Here is a 20,035-nt window from a genome sequence, read left to right on the forward strand (position 1 = left end):
CCTTCATCATCTGGTCGCCGTTGTTTTTTGTAGTTTTCCCATTCTTTAGATGATCCAACCTCGGATCCCAAATCACTGTGGAAAAACTTTCGTTCCAAAATGTCTAGTATCACATCGTGTTAGAAAACAAACTTTGTGGAAGTGGCGTTAGGTCCTTTACTTTTGTGGCGTATTAAATGCTTTATGTCCGTTGAAAGGACTGAGTTTTGTATGCATTTTTTTTTTCAAATCTATTGCAAGGGTGTCAAAGATGCAGTCTGCGACCCTTATCAGGCCCACCAAGAGTTTTAATCCAGCCCGCAAAAGGCCGGGAGAAGCCCAAGACAAAAACGAGCTGCAGTTTTAAATAGGTCAACTTGTTGTCACAAAACAACTAGAGCTGTTTTTATCTCTCCCTTTCTCTTTTTTTATCTCAGTTTCCTTTTTGTTTTTCATTATATTTGCTTTCATGTTTTTTTCTCTTTTGGTCTTCTCTTTCCTCAATCTGCCTCTTCTCTTGCTCTTTTTCACTCACTTTCTCTTTCTTTGCCTTCTCTTACTCTCTTTTTCTAGTCTTCCTCTTCCACGCAGTCTCTTTCTGTCTGTTCTCTCCTTTTTAATTGTCTGTCTCTTGATTTATCACGCTTTCAATATATCATTCTATTGTCTCTATCACTTTCCATCTTTCTCAGTTTTCTTCATCCTTCTCTTTTTTCATTCTCCATTTGGAGGTCGCTGGTTCGCGCCTCAGCCGAGTCATACCTAAGACTTATAACATTGGTAATGGCGGCGCCCTCTGTTGGCTGCATCGGCTCGCTACAACGGGTCAGGTGTATCGACATTTCGTTCTACAAAGAATGACAATACAAAGGAAATTATTATTTATTATTATTTTTTCTCATGCTTTTTTCCCATTTTTTCGTTTTTGCTTTATTTCCTCTTTCTTTCTCTATAAAACTTTTCTTTCCTTCTCCTTTTCTGTCATTGTCTCCTCTTTCTTCTCTCATTCTTCCTCCCTTTCCTTTTCTCCCTCCATTTCTTTCTTTTGCTTTTATCCGCTATCCCCGTGACAAAGTTTATTCAATCATGTGGTCCCTGAGCTCAAAGGAGTTTGACTTCCCTGTATTAGCGTGATATGTACATCAAACTGGCAGCCTTTCTATAAAAACAAGTTATTATGCTACAATAATGATATTACCATGTTATTGCCAAATTGTTTTTATTAGAAGGGTTAAAAATGTTTGAAACCAAATTTCTTAAAAAAATGACTGACCTATTACTGATAAGCTATTTTCAGAAAGGGTCTGCGAGTTACTCAGTTCATAGGGGTCTACCTGGGAACCGCAGGCACTCCGTTGGCGCCCCCTGGTGTAAATTGTGATAAGGAAAAAGAACCTCGTCATGTCGGTATTTGTTTATTGACTAAAGTATATTACACACAACAGCATACAGAAAAATAAACCGAACTCAAATATATTTTCAATTTCATAACACTGACATAATGTACAAAATGAAATGGAAATATTACATGGTTGCTTGTTGTGGTCCTCGCCGATTTCGGAATGGCACATTTATTTAGCTCTGCAGGAAATGCGTTTTCCACTTTATTTATTTTTTTGGTTTACAGACTCGAAGGAGCCAAGGGATTAAGGTGCGTGTTAAAAGACTCAAAAGTGGTTTTGTTCAGCATTTACGAGTTAGGACATTAATCATATTTAAGACCATTTATCTGAATACTTAAGGAAGTTTGGAAATGTTGTTTTTTTGGCATCAACTTTGAATAAAAAAAAAAAATTAAAAAAACTTAAAACACTTAAACACTAACACTTTCAGCACTTAGCAGCAGTTCATCTTTGAATCCGAACGGGGGAAATCAAATAAAGCCCACAATATTAGTAGGTGGTTTGGCTCATGGCCTTATTGAGATAATAAAATGTAAAGTAGACCCCCGGGATACGGCGACCCCGCCGTATGATGTTTTCACTCTACAGTGTGGAATCACTTTATTCCGCCCCCTCTTTACTGCATTTTACCCACACCAACGACAAATTTCTCGTGGGCAATCCATTAGAAATTCACGGTGTTTGTGCCTAAGACAAGTTACATTTCTAAGATGCCTGTCTGCCATTTGTTTACATTCAATGAAATACTCGTCTGCTATTGGTTTGCGGCACTGCGATATGAAAATGCTATCGGCTGAACTACCCCCCACAATGCTTATTTTTCCATTCAGTTCATATTTTTGAGAAGTTCGTGAATACTTTCCACATCCTTGCCTCGATACTGTATTTTTGTACTGTATTTATTTGGTATGGGTCCGAGAAATTGCAGTGATGCTAAAGGCAAAAGCAGAAACATGATAACCATAGAAACAAAGCTAACGACTATCAAGAAACACGAAGAAGGCACACAAACAGGCACCCTCGCCAAGCTAGGAAAAATAAGAAGGCAAGTATAGACACAAAGTCTTCAAAGGGCACGAGAACCCTCGCAAGTGGCTGTCTCCAAATTAGTTTTAATTTTTATCTGCCGTCTCCTCTCCCTTCTGCATCCACCTGCTACTCCACTTAACCAGCTCAATGTCATTTTTCTTTTGCATGCCTATTCATTTACGCTATTAAATCACATGAGTAATACCTAATATATATTTAATATTTTTAGCTAGTGCACCGAGGGTTCAGAATTAATTTGTCTTATCCCATGGGTTTCTATCCCTGCTACAAATCAATTTTATTATGTGATCCCCCACCTTAGAACAGATAAATATCCTGGGGGGGGTCTACTGTATTTAAATAATTCTATCAACAAGGTAAAATTAACACAAATGTAAATACTTTAAAACGAATGTGAAATGACAATTAAAACAAGGTTTGGTATATTTTTCATTCTCCTATCATCATACTTTGTTTTGCTAATCAAATCAGAATTTTCCCGACTTTATTAAACACAATGCATAATGTCTTGTTTTATTTTCGAAATACTTTTCAGGAAATGACTGTAAGAGCGCTGTTTATTTTGTGTACACATACACCCAAGAAAAAACACTTTCGTAAAAGAGTATGATTACCTTTCTTGAGAAAACACGATTATTTTATTGGCTTCCCCTCAGAGAAAAAAATGTTAGTGTTTATATTATTTGTGTTTATCAATTCCAATAGTTTATGATCAGATATTTTAAACATTTTACTTAAAAGCTATACCGACATGGGACTCTTTTTGTTCCCAGGATTTTCACGAGGTCAATTTTGGTCTCGGAATCTAGATTTATTATTCTTGCAATCGGAAACTAAGGATTAGGTAAAGAACGTAATGCATTTCTATTATTTCATGCAATTTTAAGTAAATATGTGAGTTTTTTTGGTACTGAATTTTAGCTACTGGTGCTATTGATATACATTGTCCAATTCAGTCTGTTCCTATGTGAAAAATCAAAACCTTGCAAAACAGTTGTCTGCATTATAAATTATAAATTAGTGCCACTTTCTTGGGACCACGGCACCATATAAAAATCTATACAGGTATAAAATGAAGCAGCGTTGTGGTTTTATGTGAAAGGTTTCGGTTTGTTTGTATGGAAAAGTTGTGAAGCTCATTCGTAGGTAAAACTTGAGTCACAAATATCCTTGCCGTGAAATGTATTTGAAAAGCCAACCAAGATTTAAAAACAAACAAAAACAACGAGAAAGTTTTCCTCTTTAAGGTACGATAATAGGGAAAACATAATACCGGGCTGAAAGTACACTAAGCAATTCGTATCCAACTTGAGAACTGTTTCTAGAGTTTTGCTAATTGTATCATAGTGAGCTAACAAGTACAGCAGACCCCTTGGTTACAGTGTTCCTACCTTACGATAGTTTCCCGTTACAATATATGTTTTTCAGCCGTTTATGGCGTTTTCCGCGCCGTGCGACATCAACAACAAATGATTTTGTGTGCCAAAGAAATGACTAATTTCAAACACTGCGGGCCTTAAACTTTGCTATTTATGCTATTGGTTGACATTATATGATGACGCTTGGCTACCATTGGTTTACATCACAGCACCATGAAGAAGCCAGTATGATATAAGCAGAATTTCCTCCCATAATGTTCTCTTTTTGTTCAGTTCAGAATTTTGAATTTGCTTGTCTATGGGTCCCAAGACTTGCAGTGATGCTAAAGTAAAAAGAAAAAAATATAACCATAGAAACAATGCTTGCGATAATAATCACCCCCCAAAAATAAATCACGTTTATTGTTACCCTTGTCAAGAAATATGGCTGTAAACAATCCTCGATTGAGACAATTATTGAAAATAAGGAGGCCATTAAAAAGCCAGTCTTCTAAGGTCATGCCAATTTTCGCAATTGGAAATTTTAAAATCAGTTTTAATGCGTCGTCTCTCGCCCCCTCTGCATCCACCGACTACTCCACTTTACCAGCTCAAGTTACATCACACCGAAGGTAAATAAGATTTCATTTTTCCTTTACGCATATAATTATAATGTTTTTGAATCATTTACATGTTTATTCTATACAAGTCGTGCTCATTAATGTTTTAATGTACAATTTGAATGCTTTTACCGTAGGGGTTGAAACACATTGATCACCATATGTTTCCATCCCCCCTTAACGATTCCCACTTCACAACAGGTTAATCTAGTATCCAAGGGGTCTACTGTAATGAGCTGGAAGTATACTAAGCCATTAGTAACCATCTTGAAAAAATATTTTTAGAATTTTACTTTCTATAACGTTGTGAACTAGGTTCTGAGGAATTGACATTTGCGTGATACCCCAAAAAATTTAATATAATGCTAGGTTAATATGCAATTGCCAAACTTTGTGACACGAAAATTTACCAACGGGGAAACAGTAGCTCAGGAGCTAGCGCGCTCGTCTTGGAACCGAAAGGTCGCCGTTTTGATTCCCAGCTCCTCTGCGTTAAATGTCGAACCCCGAATGCCCCCGATAAGCAGGTGGGCGCCTTGCATGGCTGACTCCGCTATCGGTGTGTGAATGGGTAAGTGTGAAGTACATTGTAACGCGCCTTGGGAGGTCTTCACTGACTGGTATAAATGCTATAGAAACGCAACCCATTTACCATTTCACATATACTCGATCCACTAGCATTACTTAATACCTGTATGTTCTCAAGGCCCTTTTATGCGATTATTGATCATCCATCTTTACGCCGGATGTGTAAACATTCACTTTTTGGTAATGAAGTATGAATATGAAATGGCAGGCACAACTAGGTTCAAAATTCATTACAGAGGATCGCAAAAATAAAAACATTTCCATTCACACACCTCATCAATTAAAAAAATGTACAAAATGAAATGTTATTGTATGGGTTTGGCGGTCTGCAACAACAACCAAAATAAAATTGACTTTTCTGCTTTGCTCGTGAGTCTGTTCAAAATTCAAATCTAAACTTGTCCCTGTTTGGCCTCGAGAGCTTGCTACCTGTTTCGCTCGTAGTTTTTCTCAGTTGATGTGTGCTTCTTTAGGTTTTTTTCTTCTTCTTCTTCTTGTTCTTCTCAGCTGTCGTCATCCGCGTGGGCTTGTTCCAGCAGTCGCACGTGCGTGAAAGGGAAGTGGCCGCGCTTGCCTTTGCATTCGCCCTCCCATTGGCCGTTCACGTTGATCTTGGTCACTTTCACCATGTCTCCTACCTGGGGAAGCCACAGCAAAACCTTCAGTCAAACAGCAATTCACATTTGTCTAATTTCTATCAACTTTTTCAATGCCAGACATTTCTCTCAAATGAGAAGTGCGGGTGCCAGCCGCTATTTGCCATTATTACTCATTTTTAAAAGAAGAACATTTTGTTTTGTAGCTATCAAGCCTTAACCATCTTTTATCAGAAAAAAACTGTTTCTAGCTTTTACCATTGTTTAGTAAACGACAGTTGCACATTGCTAAGTTTCTTGAGAAAAATAATTTACAAGAAAACTGAGAAAAAAATATTTTTGTGAAAGGATGCATTTTAAGCAGAACCTTTCAAGCCTTTTTGTATTTGTGATACTTCCAATATACAGGGATCAGAATGGAGATTTTCATTTTCAGCTGAAATAGCCAGGGTCCAGGGGCCGCAGGCCCCGGCCAGGTCCAGGGCGGAGCCCGGTGGGGGGCTCAGGGGGGCAAACCCACCCGAAGCCAACGGCATTTATCTTATTTGCTATGTGAAAATTGCACTAGAATGAATTAAATCCAACAAAACAGAAACCATGTAATTTTTTTCAGTTTTAAGATGTTTAAAACAATTGGGGGATTACAATGTTACAACCATCACCATTGTTGTTGTGTTTTGATGATGAAGATGGACCTTGTATTTAGCTACTAATCAACAATATATATGAAAATATATACATTATTAACCATTCATCATTAATTTGAAAATAGAATGCACAAACTGAACATGCTTAAAGAAAATACATGTCAGTCTGTGACAGTCTTCTCCAGCCATGACCACTTAAATTTATTCTTGATTCCTTTATCAATTTCGGAGACAAAAGCCTCGTCTTCTTTTCTTAGTATTTTCATATTTACTTTTTCAAACACTCATTTCACCGTTTGAAAAGACCGGAAGGAGCGCCATGTTTGAGAAAGCCAATGCTCTGAACAAAAGCTCCGCTGATTGGTTATCAGCGAACCTATCGACCAATGGTAGGAGTCGATCTATTTGTTGTGTGTTATAGATCTAATGCGCTGCGCTTCTTTTTGCCGATTTTTCTCGCGATCTCTAACTGCTAACTTGGGGTGATGAAACAGTCACGTATCATACCTCACCCCCCCAAAATATTTTCTCATCGAATTTATACAATTTACGGGAATGACCTTTGGGGTTCAAAAACAGCGGGGATCCGCGGAAAATTCTGATCCCTTAATATATAAATGCTTTCCATAAACTAAAGGGCTCTTTGTTGCAAAATAAGACTTTATTGCAAGGAGGATGCACAAACTTAGCAAGAACTTTTCAGTGCTTGATGTTTCCGGTGAGGTGATCAAATGATTTGTCACTCAGGGGCCGCCCACACACTCTCAATTGCTAGATAGAGGAAGCAACACATTCCTTGATGTGTGGAAAAAAGATCGAATTAAAGCCATTTCTGCCATCTAGTGGCGATTTATCATGCTGAAATCATTAGAAGAGGCTTGATACTTAATGATCAGCAGCGCCAAAGCCATTTTTTTAAAATCAACCCCTCCCCCCAAAAAATAACTTTGGTCAGAAAAAAAGTTTAGTCTTCAATGTAATTTCAAAATATTTGTTATAGTACAACCATTCAGCCAAATTTTAATCACTGTTTTTAGGAGAAAAACTTTCAAGCCATAAATAGCACACATGTAATGCAAATCATATTCAGTGGTACCACTTCATACAAGCACATCTAGAAGCAAGAATTTCGACATAATAGTTTCATTTGCAGAAAAAAATCTTGCTAGCAATGCGCATGAAAATACAGTTCACAAGCAGTCCCAGAGGCTACCACTAGAGACCGCTCATAACTGCTTACTGACGCATTTGGTTCTAAAATTTGGAAAAGGCGACGGGGCCAGGAGGCAATATATGATTTCTTTGATTTTAAGTATCTTCTGATACAGAGTCTGGATCTGTTACATTTGTATTCAAACAGTAATTAAAGCAAAATCATATATGTCCCCTTTTGGAGCCCTAAGTTTCATAAAATGCTTGAAAAAAAAACTTAAAACAGATTTTTCTGGGGGGCCTCATGTTTGATTTTTTTAGTAAATCTCTCAGTGTTTTTTTTAACTAATAAAATGAAAAAACAATATAAATACAATTAGAAAGAAAAATGTAGCCAGGACGTCTAAATCAGTGTTATGTCTTCGAGCACAGTACATTTTAATGTCGTCAAAATGGTTTACAAAGAACATATTTTTTTATGAAAGGGAGACAGAAGGGGACACCTGGGACAAGAGTGACACCAATAACGTTAATAGGCGTGTGTTGGCTAAAATCCCAGCTGTCTTGGACAAGTTACTCCTCAACAATTACTACTGATCACCACTGAGGACTAAGCTTGCATGTCAGTAAATTATTAGCACTCGTTTAACACTTATTTCGAGTTACGTGCAAAATATTTTGGGAGAAAGATGTCATTGCACCAAATAAAAAAAAATAGTATTACTACTTTATTTTAAATCATATTTTTACTATTCTTATTCAATATGCTCACGTAATGTGGCCCATGGGGAGTGGTTTGCATGTGCCTGATACATCCCCCTTTACTGAATTCGGGGTGTAATGATGTAGTCCGTCAACCTAAGGGCAACAAGCGTATAAACGGCTTAATTGTGCGATAGTATGAGATCATATTACGCCTGCCACCATAATTGGATGAACAAAGACAATATTTGTGACATTTTCAGAAAATCAAGTGAATACGAAGCCACATTGACAAAAGGTTGTGAATCACTTGTCAACTTGCAGCTCCCAGAAAGCGCATCACAATGAATCGCTCTCCTTACAATGTACAGAGTGTGGCATTCATGCGCTCGTCCGTGCACGGCCTCAGCTCGCATTTGTGAAGACACTTTTATGCGAGTGTGCTCAGTCGCGAGCAGGCCTGTTATCAGAATCTCTGTTAATAGATAGAACAAACATCAAGGATGGCACAGGATTTAAAGTTATTCCTGATCATTTTTTCTAATTTTACTATTGGACAAGTAATACTTCCAACACTGATTTTTTTTCCCCAATTAGGCACAAAACGTGTCATGTTCCCCACAATTATGTTGCAAAATATTCCACGTACCAGGGGACGAGAAATTTAATCTCAATTTCACTGGCTTGTTTGCTGTGGAGCTGTGACGTCATTGAAGGAACACAGTACATTTAAAATAGTGAATCCTATTAACACAACAGGCAAGGGCAGCTTTGAAACAGACAGTAACTATAGTGAACAGAAGTTGCATGCTGCTCATTTCAGCTTGGAAGTAGGCGATTATGGCTTTACGTTTGTCTTTTGTTTTTATCGCCCGTGTCCTGGCTAGCTCCCCGTTACAGTCAGGGCTTCCGAAGGCTTTCCGTTTTGTTTGCTCCCGGTTGTTGCTCATTGGCTGCAAAGCCTGGCATTAGTGCTAGTTATAGTTTGTACCATGGCTTATTCCCTGTAGGCTGTGCGATTATGGCGAAAGCTGTCGCAGTTTTTCATTCTTGGATCCCGGTTAGCCTGGCTGCCTAATGCGCCAGTTTTGCTGTGTTCCTTGGTCTGTTTATTTCCGGCAAGCTTTGCGTTTGTCACCATAGCCGTTGCCACTTTTTGTTGTTGGTTCCCTGTTAGCCTGGCTGCTCACCGCATGTTTTTTGCCTGCGCCATTAAAACCCAAAGAATTATGGTTGACCAAGCATTCCACCACTCAAATAACAAAAGGGGAAAATCACAAACACGGAACTATAAATCCTTGAAAAAAACCCGCATCATTTTAAGATTAAGTCACAAGTAAAATATGGCTACTGGCTTGCTAGGGGTCTGGTTTTTCTCCCATGATGTCAAAGCGCAGGTTGACGAAGAAACAACATACAGTCTTCAAAATGCATAATCTCCGAAAATAGTTGGAATATACCAATGACATTTTAAAGGGTGAGAGCGAGAGAGGGCGAGAGCGAACGAAAGCGACAGAGAGGGACCGAGAGACAGACAGAAAGACACAGGTAAAGAAAAGGAAAGAGACAGAAAGAGAAAGACAGACAGACAGAGATAGAGACAGACACCGACAGACAGTCCCACAGACAGACATACATTTTCCCCCACATTTTGCATGTTTAAGAATTTGGGATTACCTTTATGAAGGACACGATAAAAACAGTAAAAATAATACCTCGAGAGCCAGTGCTGTCTTGTCATAGGCGTTGGGCACTCTCTTCTGAATGGCCCGGGCGTACACAGGCCCGTTCTGTAGGTTGGGTAGCTGGGCGGCGGCCACTGGTTGGGCATACTGGCCCGGGTCACCAAGAGCCTGTGGCGGACCTGTCCCGTCGGTACCAGACGCTCCCCCGACCGCAGCCCCTTGTCCCGTACCCGTCAAGGGAGCACCCAAGCCGGCCGCCGTAGGCGAGGCGGGCCGGTACTTTTCCACATAGGGGACAGGGATCATCCCGGCGCGTCCGTCCTGGTTGGAGGCGTTCCACCATTGCTCCTCAGGTTTTTCCAGCACGCGCAAGATGTCACCCTTGCGGAACGGGAGGTCCTCGTCATCGTTGCCGAGGAAGTCGAAGAGCGCCCGGACAAACTCTGCTTCCTCGGTTTGCTGCGGGGGGCCGCTGGGAGTAGCGCTGACGAATCCCATGTGCTTTGATCTGGTGATCGGCTCTATGAGGGTGGTGGTGTCTAAGTAGTGGATCTTGTAGAACTCCAGCAGGGCCGGTAGGGCCTCAAACTCCTGGTCCCCAATACGAAAGCGTGGCGGTGGCCCACCTGATAGAATGGAGACTTGTTTAAACACACGCAACAGGATGCCTGCCATCTAGTCGCTAGGTGGATTTGGTTAATCAGCAAAACATTTTACAGTCAGATTTTAAAATTAAATACTATCTAGGCTTTCAAATTAAGACAAAAATGCCAATTTCTCCATCTGTATAATTTATTAAATAACCAAACTGTGTGTGCGGAACTGTGATAGGCTAGTGTATGCTGTCAAACAGTGGAGCGGACGGCACTGTGTCCAAAACGCAAAGATTTTTTGACTATATTAATGACTTTACATCTACAAAAAAGGTCCTTTTTTAATAAAGTGTAAGAGAAAGATAGAGGTAACATTTAAGTAGTGTGTGGATGTTTGTTTGTGGCTTTGTTCCTATTACAATAATACAGAACTTGAGCATGTGCGCAAAGGGAGTGGGATGAATCTGACGCTTTTAAGTGCATACCCCTGTTCCATGTTTTTCTTCGCAAGACAAACATTCAAAATCAAAACAAGACATAACTTTACCTTAAAAATGAAAAACAGATATAATATTCAAATCTTATAATAGAATTGCTAGTGACACCCAAAGAAACTTTTAATTCATCTTCTTTAGTATATTTATCCAAAATACGTTAGGTATTTTTTAAATTTTATTTGATGTAAATAAGGGGTTTTAGGGTTGTTTACATAGGTAAATAGCTTTTTCAGGGGGCACAATGGAGCTTCAATGTTGTGCGAGAATACTGGAACTTTAAGTTCTGGATTCCCCTGAGATGACGAGTGTCTGCTCTGCTGGGAAACCATGGTTGAATATTTGTTTCTTTCCTTGTACACTCATTATAGGGATTTAAGTTTCACTATATCCTCAAATTTTAAACATGTGTTGAATAAACTGTATGTTCTTTATACCCATTGTTATGCACAATCCTCATAGCTTTTTCAATAATCGAACATGGAACTGTAACAACGAATTGATAAAATTGATGAATGAAAGAGTTGGAAATTAATTATTTAAACGATCTGTGACGCATGATTCATGCGACACTGGCAACGTCGCGGAGTCAGTGCTTAACACTCAGGGCCAGTCGGCAATCATAACAGAGTGGGGTGCAGAATAAGGTGCTTTTTCAAAGCGTATGTACGGTCAGTTCAACCAATGAAACATGACGGACACTGAGAAAACAGTTTCTGCATAAGTGTGGGAGCACTCCGCACGTCACAAAACAAAAAAGTGCTTGACTTGCGAGCTTTGCAAAAGTGATATGGCACGGGAGCACCACTATGCTGAGGCCACAAGCAAAACAAAAACATGGAGTCACTGACGATGATGAAGGGAGCTCAGTAGCAGGGTAGGCCACAACATTGTTTTTATTTATTTGTTATTTGGATTTTTAAGTGAGGAAACCTAGCGTTTGTCTCTGGTTGCTCGCTGATATTAGCGTTTGCTTGTTAACTGATTAATGACTGTGCACGTGTGTGTAAGATATTTTTTACTTCAGTTAAATCATCTGAAGCAGTGTTTAACTGTGCTTGATAACAAAAACCTCCACATGGTAAGATTAGATAGATATAGAGATAGATAGATAGATATAGAGATAGATATAGAGATAGATATAGAGATAGATATAGAGATAGATATAGAGATAGATATAGAGATAGATAGATAGATAGATAGATAGATAGATAGATAGATAGATAGATAGATAGATAGATAGATAGATAGATAGATAGATAGATAGATAGATAGATAGATAGATAGATAGATAGATAGATAGATAGATAGATAGATAGATAGATAGATAGATAGATAGATAGATAGATAGATAGATAGATAGATAGATAGATAGATAGATAGATAGATAGATAGATAGATAGATAGATAGATAGATAGATAGATAGATAGATAGATAGATAGATAGATAGATAGATAGATAGATACTTTGTTCATCCCCGAAGGGAAATTCACATTTCCAGCAGCATCCCTGAGCTGAGAACAATCGAGAACAATCGAAAATAACACGGGAGCTGCTGGAGTGGCTGCCATTCGTGACGGCGCCGGAAGAAAAGATTCAATTTGAATCATTTACAAACAAACAAACAATTGAATCATGTACAAACAAACAAAATATTCATGTTTTAATAAGTGGAGTGTTAATAAAATATTTCTGATACTGATATAACCAGATAAAACTAATTTTAAGTTACCTGTCAGGCATCAGGTTTTCATTTTCTGGCAAAGTCCAAGTGATTAAGTGAGGAAACGTAACGTCTCTGGTTTCTCGCTTTATTGCTAGCGCTTGCTTGTTAACTTAATAATGACAGCGTGTGGGCAAGTGAGATACTTCCTATTTCAGTTAAATGAATGAATCGAATTGATTTGGGCACAGCACAAAAAAAAAAAAACAGTATTAACCACTGATTAACAAAAGGGAACAACAAATTATGTGCACCAAACACAGAAAAAAAATAATATTTACATAAACATGTGCCCAAAAGGAGTTGGCTGAAGCTGAGGCTTTTAAGTGCCCACCCTTATTTCACTTATAATCTAATGCACACTCATACTATACTTTCTTATCTCATTGGAAACTAGAAAACAATAACAAGCTTCATGTTAAGAAAGAGACATGATACGCGCCTTAGCAAGAGCTGTCTAAACTGAGAGCATCCTCAACATGATCCTCATAGACATGCTCACACTTATGTTCTCAAAGGAGGAAGAGTGAATGAGTTGGTGAGCAAGGGTGATGGTGGTTGTTTTTTCCCAGTTAACGTTAAAATCATGTTACTGGGTTTTCACATTTGCATTTTTTTCTTTTTCCAAAATCTCATGTCCCTTAAACATCAAAGATGGATTTTTTTGCACTTAAAAAAACAACCCAATATATATAATATAATATATATAATATAATTTACTTGTATTGTCATTCTTTGTAACAATGTACACAGAACGAAATGTCGATACACCTGACCCGTACAGTTAAACTGTAGCGAGCCGATGAATATGCATATATTTGCAGGAGTGTGGCATACATTTGTATATATTTTGTTATTCGATAGTTTTTTTTATTGTTTAATATTGAAGAATATTCTGTTTTGTGCACTATTTTCTTATTTGTCCACAATACTTCAATATTTGAAGCATCAAAACATGGTTTTAAGGGGCCATCTGCTGGACCAAAGGGGTACTACAAGCATGCGCTCTTATTCACATGGAATAGACGTGCTGAGAGACGAAGCAAGGGTCCAAGTCGTTGCCAACGCTTTTAATATTCATTTTCCGTCTGTCTTCTATTCATTGTTGCAACTTTGCCCCATATAATCTGGACCGAACAACCTGCTCACTGTAATGCCGCGGCTTCACATACATTAAAGTTGGAAAGTTACAGAGAAGATTACAACAGCGCTAAAATTATCTCAGATAGGGCTGTCACGATTAGTAATTTCTGGAGACGATTAATTGTCACACAAATAATCCCTATTGTAGAACAATGGTTTGCCAACTGTATTTCAACGGCAGCATTTCAGTAGCAATGTAGCGTGCGTCTTTTTAAGTTGTGACCCGTGTGTAAACTACACTTACATCAAATTGACTGGCTGCAACCCGTGGTTGGTTTGCCATTTATACCTTGCCGACTCGCTCTGCGAATTGCACCGGGTGCCTGGACTCCAAATGCTGCTTGAGATTAGTTGCGTTAGCTCCTTTCACCGACAGCTTCTTCTGTCGCCCGGTATAAACCCAAAATGCATTTAAAATACCCAAGTGGTACGTAGTTTTGAAACTAAAAGCTGCACCGCCATGATGACGACATAACAGAGTGCCGATGTCGCCTGCTTCCGCTTGTGCGTCGCTGCGCCTTTATGTCATTTCCTCGATATTTCCGTCGAGGGTGGTCTCAAAGGGGGTGGAAAGAAAAGCAGACGGTAATCGTGAATGTCAAAAATATTCCCAAATATGAAAACTATTCGTGATTAGATTAATATGTCATATTCGCAACAGCACTAATCTCAGTCAGATGCACTCATGAATGGAGCCATAAATGGCTAGGGAGCAATCCCAACCCCTGGATTAAGCCCTCTAGCCAAGTCAGTAGCCTGCAGTAGAACAAGCAAAACTAAAACAAAACATCTTCAGAACACCGTTCAACATTTCCTAAGAGATGAACGTCATAGCGGAAACGAAAGGCGGTAAAAAACGTCCGAGGGGGCAGACGCCCAAGAAAAGGGTAAAGGTTGTGTAATAAACAGGCGTAAAAGCCAGAAGGCGGGCTGCGCAAGTGCGCTACCAGGCCGGATGACAGACATTCCAGGGAAGCCTATGTGAGCAGTCACACCCCCTTCCCCTCCCCCGGTTGTGATAGCACAACCTGCCCAACCCCATTCAAAAATATAAACCGAGAAAATCATTGTGGTTGGCAAGATGGATCCTGGATCGATTCATTTTGGTTGCAAGCCTTCATTTGCGACACAACCAAACTGTACAGACAACAAAAATCTTTGATATTTTATTTTTGCAAGGCATGGAATTTTGGGGGGTTTATTTAAAAGATTAATTTGAAGGACAAAACGTTTCAAACCCATGCTGGAAATTTAAATTTTAATGAGCATGATGAACATATAATCATCTCTATTGTCAAAGCACTAACTGAATAAGATAGACCCCGGAATATGACGCCCCGCCTTGCAAAGTTTTCACTCAATTGTGTGAAATATGATGGTTTTTGTTCCCTTTTAGCAGCATTTTCTTCCCTTTACGACACCAACAACATTATTTTGTTGGACAAATACATACAAGATTCCAACTTTGCCGTGTCAATGGATATGTTAAGTTACATCAGTATGGTGCCCGTTTGCTCTTGGTCAGTGTCATATAAAATGTTGGTCTCTGTTGGTTTGCATCACGGCATGATGAAAATGCCAAAATGCAATTTGCTAAACTACCTCCTACAATGTCTTTCTCTTCGATCAGTTCTAAATCATGAGTGCTTAGTAAAAACTAAGAGTGTGCGACACAATATTGACTGTATTGTATTTCATCGCAATGGGTCCCAAGGCTTGCAGTGATGCTAAAGGGATATGCAAAAGCATGATAACTATGGAATCAAAGCTTGCGATTATCAAGAAATACAAAGAGGGCATAGGAAACGCTAACCTTGCTGAGTTGCATGGTCATAACTAATCAATAATCTGAACTATTATAAAAAAAAAAAAGAAGGTGACTAAAACAAGGAAATCTTCTAAGGGTACTGCCATCATTGCAAGTGCACGTTTACAAGCAGTTCAATTATTAATCCGCCGTCTCCTCCCCCCTTTGGAACCACCCGCTACTCCACTTCACCAGCTCAAGTCACGCCAAAAGTAGATCAAATTATCTTTTCCTGTACATGAATATTTAACTTCTAGATGAAACCTAAACGCACGGAGAATCTGTACAACAGAGTAATTGAAATATATTTTAAGAAAGAGAGGGAATGTGTGCACTAACAAAGAATTTTGGGAGTAAAATTTGCCTGTATTTCTAAATAACAGTGCCAATTTCATGAGGTTATTGTCAAGCCACATTTATTTGTATAGCCCTTAATTACCAAATGTCTCAAGGGATTGCACAGGTTACAATTACACCATCCCCTGATCTGAAACCAACATGTGGGCAAGGAAAAACTCAAAACCTCTGCATGAGGAAAACAAGAAACCTTAAGAACGAGCCTCACACGTGGTAATTCCTCTTCCGGGATGACCAAAGTGCAATAGATTTAGCATTGGGTAACAATACACAGTGAACGCCAATAAAAACCATAGGTAGTTATTTTTGTTTGATGTCATAATTGTTAATGCTACATCCATTGCAACCTGATCATTCTTTTTAATCTTATTTATTATGTACTCTATATTTACTTTGATTTTTTTTATATTTTATTTCATTGTTTGATAATACAACAGCCTGGTAATCCTGGAAGGGGGATTACCTCATGTGCGACCCCTTCAAGGTTTTTTTTTTTTTTTCATTTTCCTCATGTTGAGGTTTTTAAGTTTTTCCTTGCCCTCATGTAGGTTTTAGATCAGGGGATTGCGTCATAATAGTCTGAAGTTTGCAATAGTCTGATCTGTGCAGCCCTTTGAATGGTAAATGGTCTGCATTTATATAGCACTTTTCAAGTCAATGAAGACCTCCCAATGTGCTTCACACTTACCCATTCACACACACACACACCAATAGCGGCCATGCAGCCATGCAAGGCGCCAACCTGCTTATTGGGGGCATTAGGGATTCAGTGTCTTGCCCAAGGACACTTCGACATATAACATGAAAGAGCTGGGAATCGAACCTGCGATCTTTTGATCCCAAGACGAGCGCTCTACCTCCTGATTAAGGGCGTCACAAATCAACATGACTTTTCTTGGTAAATGTTTTATAGAATAAAATAGTTGAGGGTTGGCTAGATTTAGAAGACATATGTGGGAAATGCACGGCCCGCCACTGATTAGTATCACTAACGTGTTTAACCTATGCCGAATTCTTAAAAAATACATTAAAATATACATACATTGGGATTTATATCATTCCCAGGGGCATAATAACACCAAAAACCTTAAATTCGACTTTCCCCTATAGAGAATTTGTTCCGAAAGCGGTGTAGTTCAGGCCACACAGCCTTGCCAAGTCGGACCTCGTTTTTCAGAGTTTCGAGAAGGTTCGGGGTAGAAAACGATAAATATAAAGACTTACCAGAACTGGAGAGTCGATTATTATTGACGCTATTGATGATATAATGCGACACTTTGGAGTTCTCAGACACAGACAGCACGTAGTCGCCATGGCTGGTTAAGGACTCCCGCACCAGGAAAACGCCGTGCCTCTGCCCTTGTAGCAGGGAAACGGCTTCCTGGCGGCTCAGTCTGCCCCAGAACCAACTCGAACGGTCTTCGGCGTCAAAGTTACCGGCCATGACTTAACAATAAACGCCCAGTTTGGAGCCCCTGTCCCCCCTTCCGTTCTTTTCCCTATCCGCAACTCATACAAAAACTTTGTGTCAGGGACGCTCCCCCGGCATTGAAGAAAGGGGGGAAAAGGTGTGTTAGCGAGACTCAAAAGGAATTTTCGCGAGTAGAAACAGCACGGAGGGTTCGGGGGTTATCAGAAAGAAACAGAAGGAGTGTTTTGTGCGATAAAATAAGCTAAGGAAGCCTAACGTAACGAGAAACAAGAAAAACTACCAGACCGAAATGGCGGATCTAGGGAAAAGTTGACCTCATCTACCGGAAGGGATGCCTGGTCAATGGGAAGAGGTGCGTTCATGAACATCCGGGAAAACAATGGTAATCTGAAATCGTGCTAATTAATTAAAATAATTTAAAAAAAAATCTAACTTTTTAAAAATGTTTAAATTTGAACAAAATTAAATTTTAAAACATTGTGGTACTAAATAATGTCATAAAAGATATATTCCTCACGTATTGCATTTTGCAATGTGTTCAAGAATGTTTTTATATTCATTTTAGCCATATTCGAAAATTCAAATAACATTTTCTAAACCACGCCACACTGAAATGAAATATATAATTATTCTTCCGGTTTTAAATTAATATTTGATATCTATAAATAGGTGATAACTTTAAGAGCAAGTGTATTTTGAAAAACAACCGGAAACACACGCGTGTGTTTCGTGTCAAGAGTGTTTATAATTCAAAAATATAAATGTTTTAAACCACGTCCCAATCATAATACTAAATACAATTACACATAAAATGTTAATTTATATTCATATGTATTTAACAGCGTGATAACATTAAAGGAGGTGTTTGATTTTGAAAAACCAACAGGAAGCCCACGTGTGTGTGGTTCATGTCAGCCATTTTTAAACATTCAAATAATTTACATCATATAAATCGTGCCACACTTAAAATAAGTAACAAATAGTTTCTAATAATATTGAATTAAAATACATTGTGTATTCAAGTGACGTGTTGCCATTAGTGATTCACAACCTTCTTGTTTGGAAAACAATGTCGTTTTTTTTAACACGTCTCACTTAAAATATGAGATATTTACATCTTGATACTGAATGAAAATTTGATGTATGTATATTATTAATGTGAAAATAATAAAACGAGGTCTTTATTTAGAAAAACAATTGGAATCACACCTGTTTGTTTAAAATGAGACTGACCTTTTTTAAAATAATTGTATAAATTATTAGAATATATAATGACGCGCGTCTCTTACTCCCAGTCAATGAATACAGTATCCAAACAATAACTAAAGAAGCCAAAAGTTTTGGAATACTCCAATCGCGATAATTGTCTTTAAATGCAAAATTTGAGATTATTGAATAAATAGAATTCGTATATATACATATTCGTGAACCATAAGTCATGAACGTCTGTGCTACTTGCAATATTTTCATTTGACCAGTAGGTGCTGCTGTGCACGGAGGTTGCGTGTTTTGAGGTAGAAATAATTTTGTAGAATGAAGAACATTGGAAAATAGCTTTATTTTGACACAATGTATCTGCTATTCTTAGTCTGTCCATGCCTTGTCAGTGTGTAATAATTCACGACTTCGAGTTATTTTGACATGGGGCTGAAGCATGTGCATCGAAGAAGACATATAATTGAAGACCGAAGAATCCATCCATTATCTGCACGATTATCCTCAGTAGGGTCTCTATCTTCAGGAGGTGGGGGCAGGGGTCACCCTGAACTGGTTGCCAGCCAGTCGCAGGGCACACAGAGACAGACAATTCACCCGCTCATTCACACCTAGGGACAATTTGGACCGGCCAATTAACCTGACATGCATGTTTTTGGAATGTGGGAGGAAACCGGAGTGCCCGGAGGAAACCCACGCAAGCACAGGGAGAACATGCAAACTCCATACAGGAGGTTTTGTCATAACCTCATAACTGTGCCGCACATGCGCTAACCACTGCGCTGCCGTGCTGCCACGAAGGATATATTACACAAAATTCGGAAGCCAACGTTCCTATTTTCTTGAATAAATTTTAGCCAGCAAAAGCATAGGAAAGCTGGTGTTAACCACTGAAAGTGACAACCAAAGACTGCATGAGCAGGATATACCCGGAGTAGCTGAAAGAGCAAAGAGATGTAGCTGGTCAGAGCTCAGGTAAAAGGCTAACTTTAACAGCTGTTTGGGGAAGCTCCTAAAACGGACAGTAAAATATTGAATTTGTAAAGTGTCGGGAGCCTGAATCAGAGAAGGAGCAGCTAACTATAACAATAGCAGCTATCTATAGCCTGCAGCCAAGTGGCTAAAATGAAATGGTAGAGAATGAAATGGCAATGATTACATGTAATGTTAAGCTGTGGAAGGTATAAAAAAAAAATCACTGGAACAAACTACCTTCAAAATGGTCATTAGGGCTTCCGTAGTTGTAAGATGGCAGAAAAATATTTCAACAAGTACATGACGGATCTTTCTCCCCTCTTTTGGTAGCCTGATCTTGCGGACTTCACGGCAGCTCCACAGGAGGAGACCGATCCACGGGCCAACCGAGCCTCGTGATTGGTGTGCGGGCCTGCTTTTTTGGCCTTCTTAGTCCCCATGGTCCCAAAGACCAGAAAGGCCCCCCTCAGTGCTTGCTGTCCAGAAAGAAAGAGAGAGGGCAGGCAATTGCACCT

The 20,035-nt window shown here is 39.0% G+C and overlaps 1 protein-coding gene across 1 annotated transcript; it reads right to left on the reverse strand.

Moving 5' to 3' along the window:
- Positions 1-1,378: 1,378 nt before the first annotated feature.
- Positions 1,379-17,679, reverse strand: LOC148349210 (adapter molecule crk-like). Its single transcript, XM_088321206.1, has 3 exons — positions 17,123-17,679; positions 9,811-10,406; positions 1,379-5,636 (listed from the first exon to the last, which is right to left on the reverse strand). The coding sequence occupies exons 1-3, from the start codon at positions 17,340-17,342 to the stop codon at positions 5,502-5,504; spliced, it is 951 nt and encodes a 316-aa protein (XP_088177332.1). The 5' UTR covers positions 17,343-17,679; the 3' UTR covers positions 1,379-5,501.
- Between the last annotated feature and the right edge of the window lie 2,356 nt (positions 17,680-20,035).

The sequence above is a fragment of the Urocampus carinirostris genome, chromosome 17 (assembly GCF_059441175.1).
Source record: "Urocampus carinirostris isolate Australia breed hairy pipefish chromosome 17, RoL_Ucar_1.0, whole genome shotgun sequence".
In the NCBI taxonomy this organism is placed as follows: Eukaryota; Metazoa; Chordata; class Actinopteri; order Syngnathiformes; family Syngnathidae; genus Urocampus; species Urocampus carinirostris.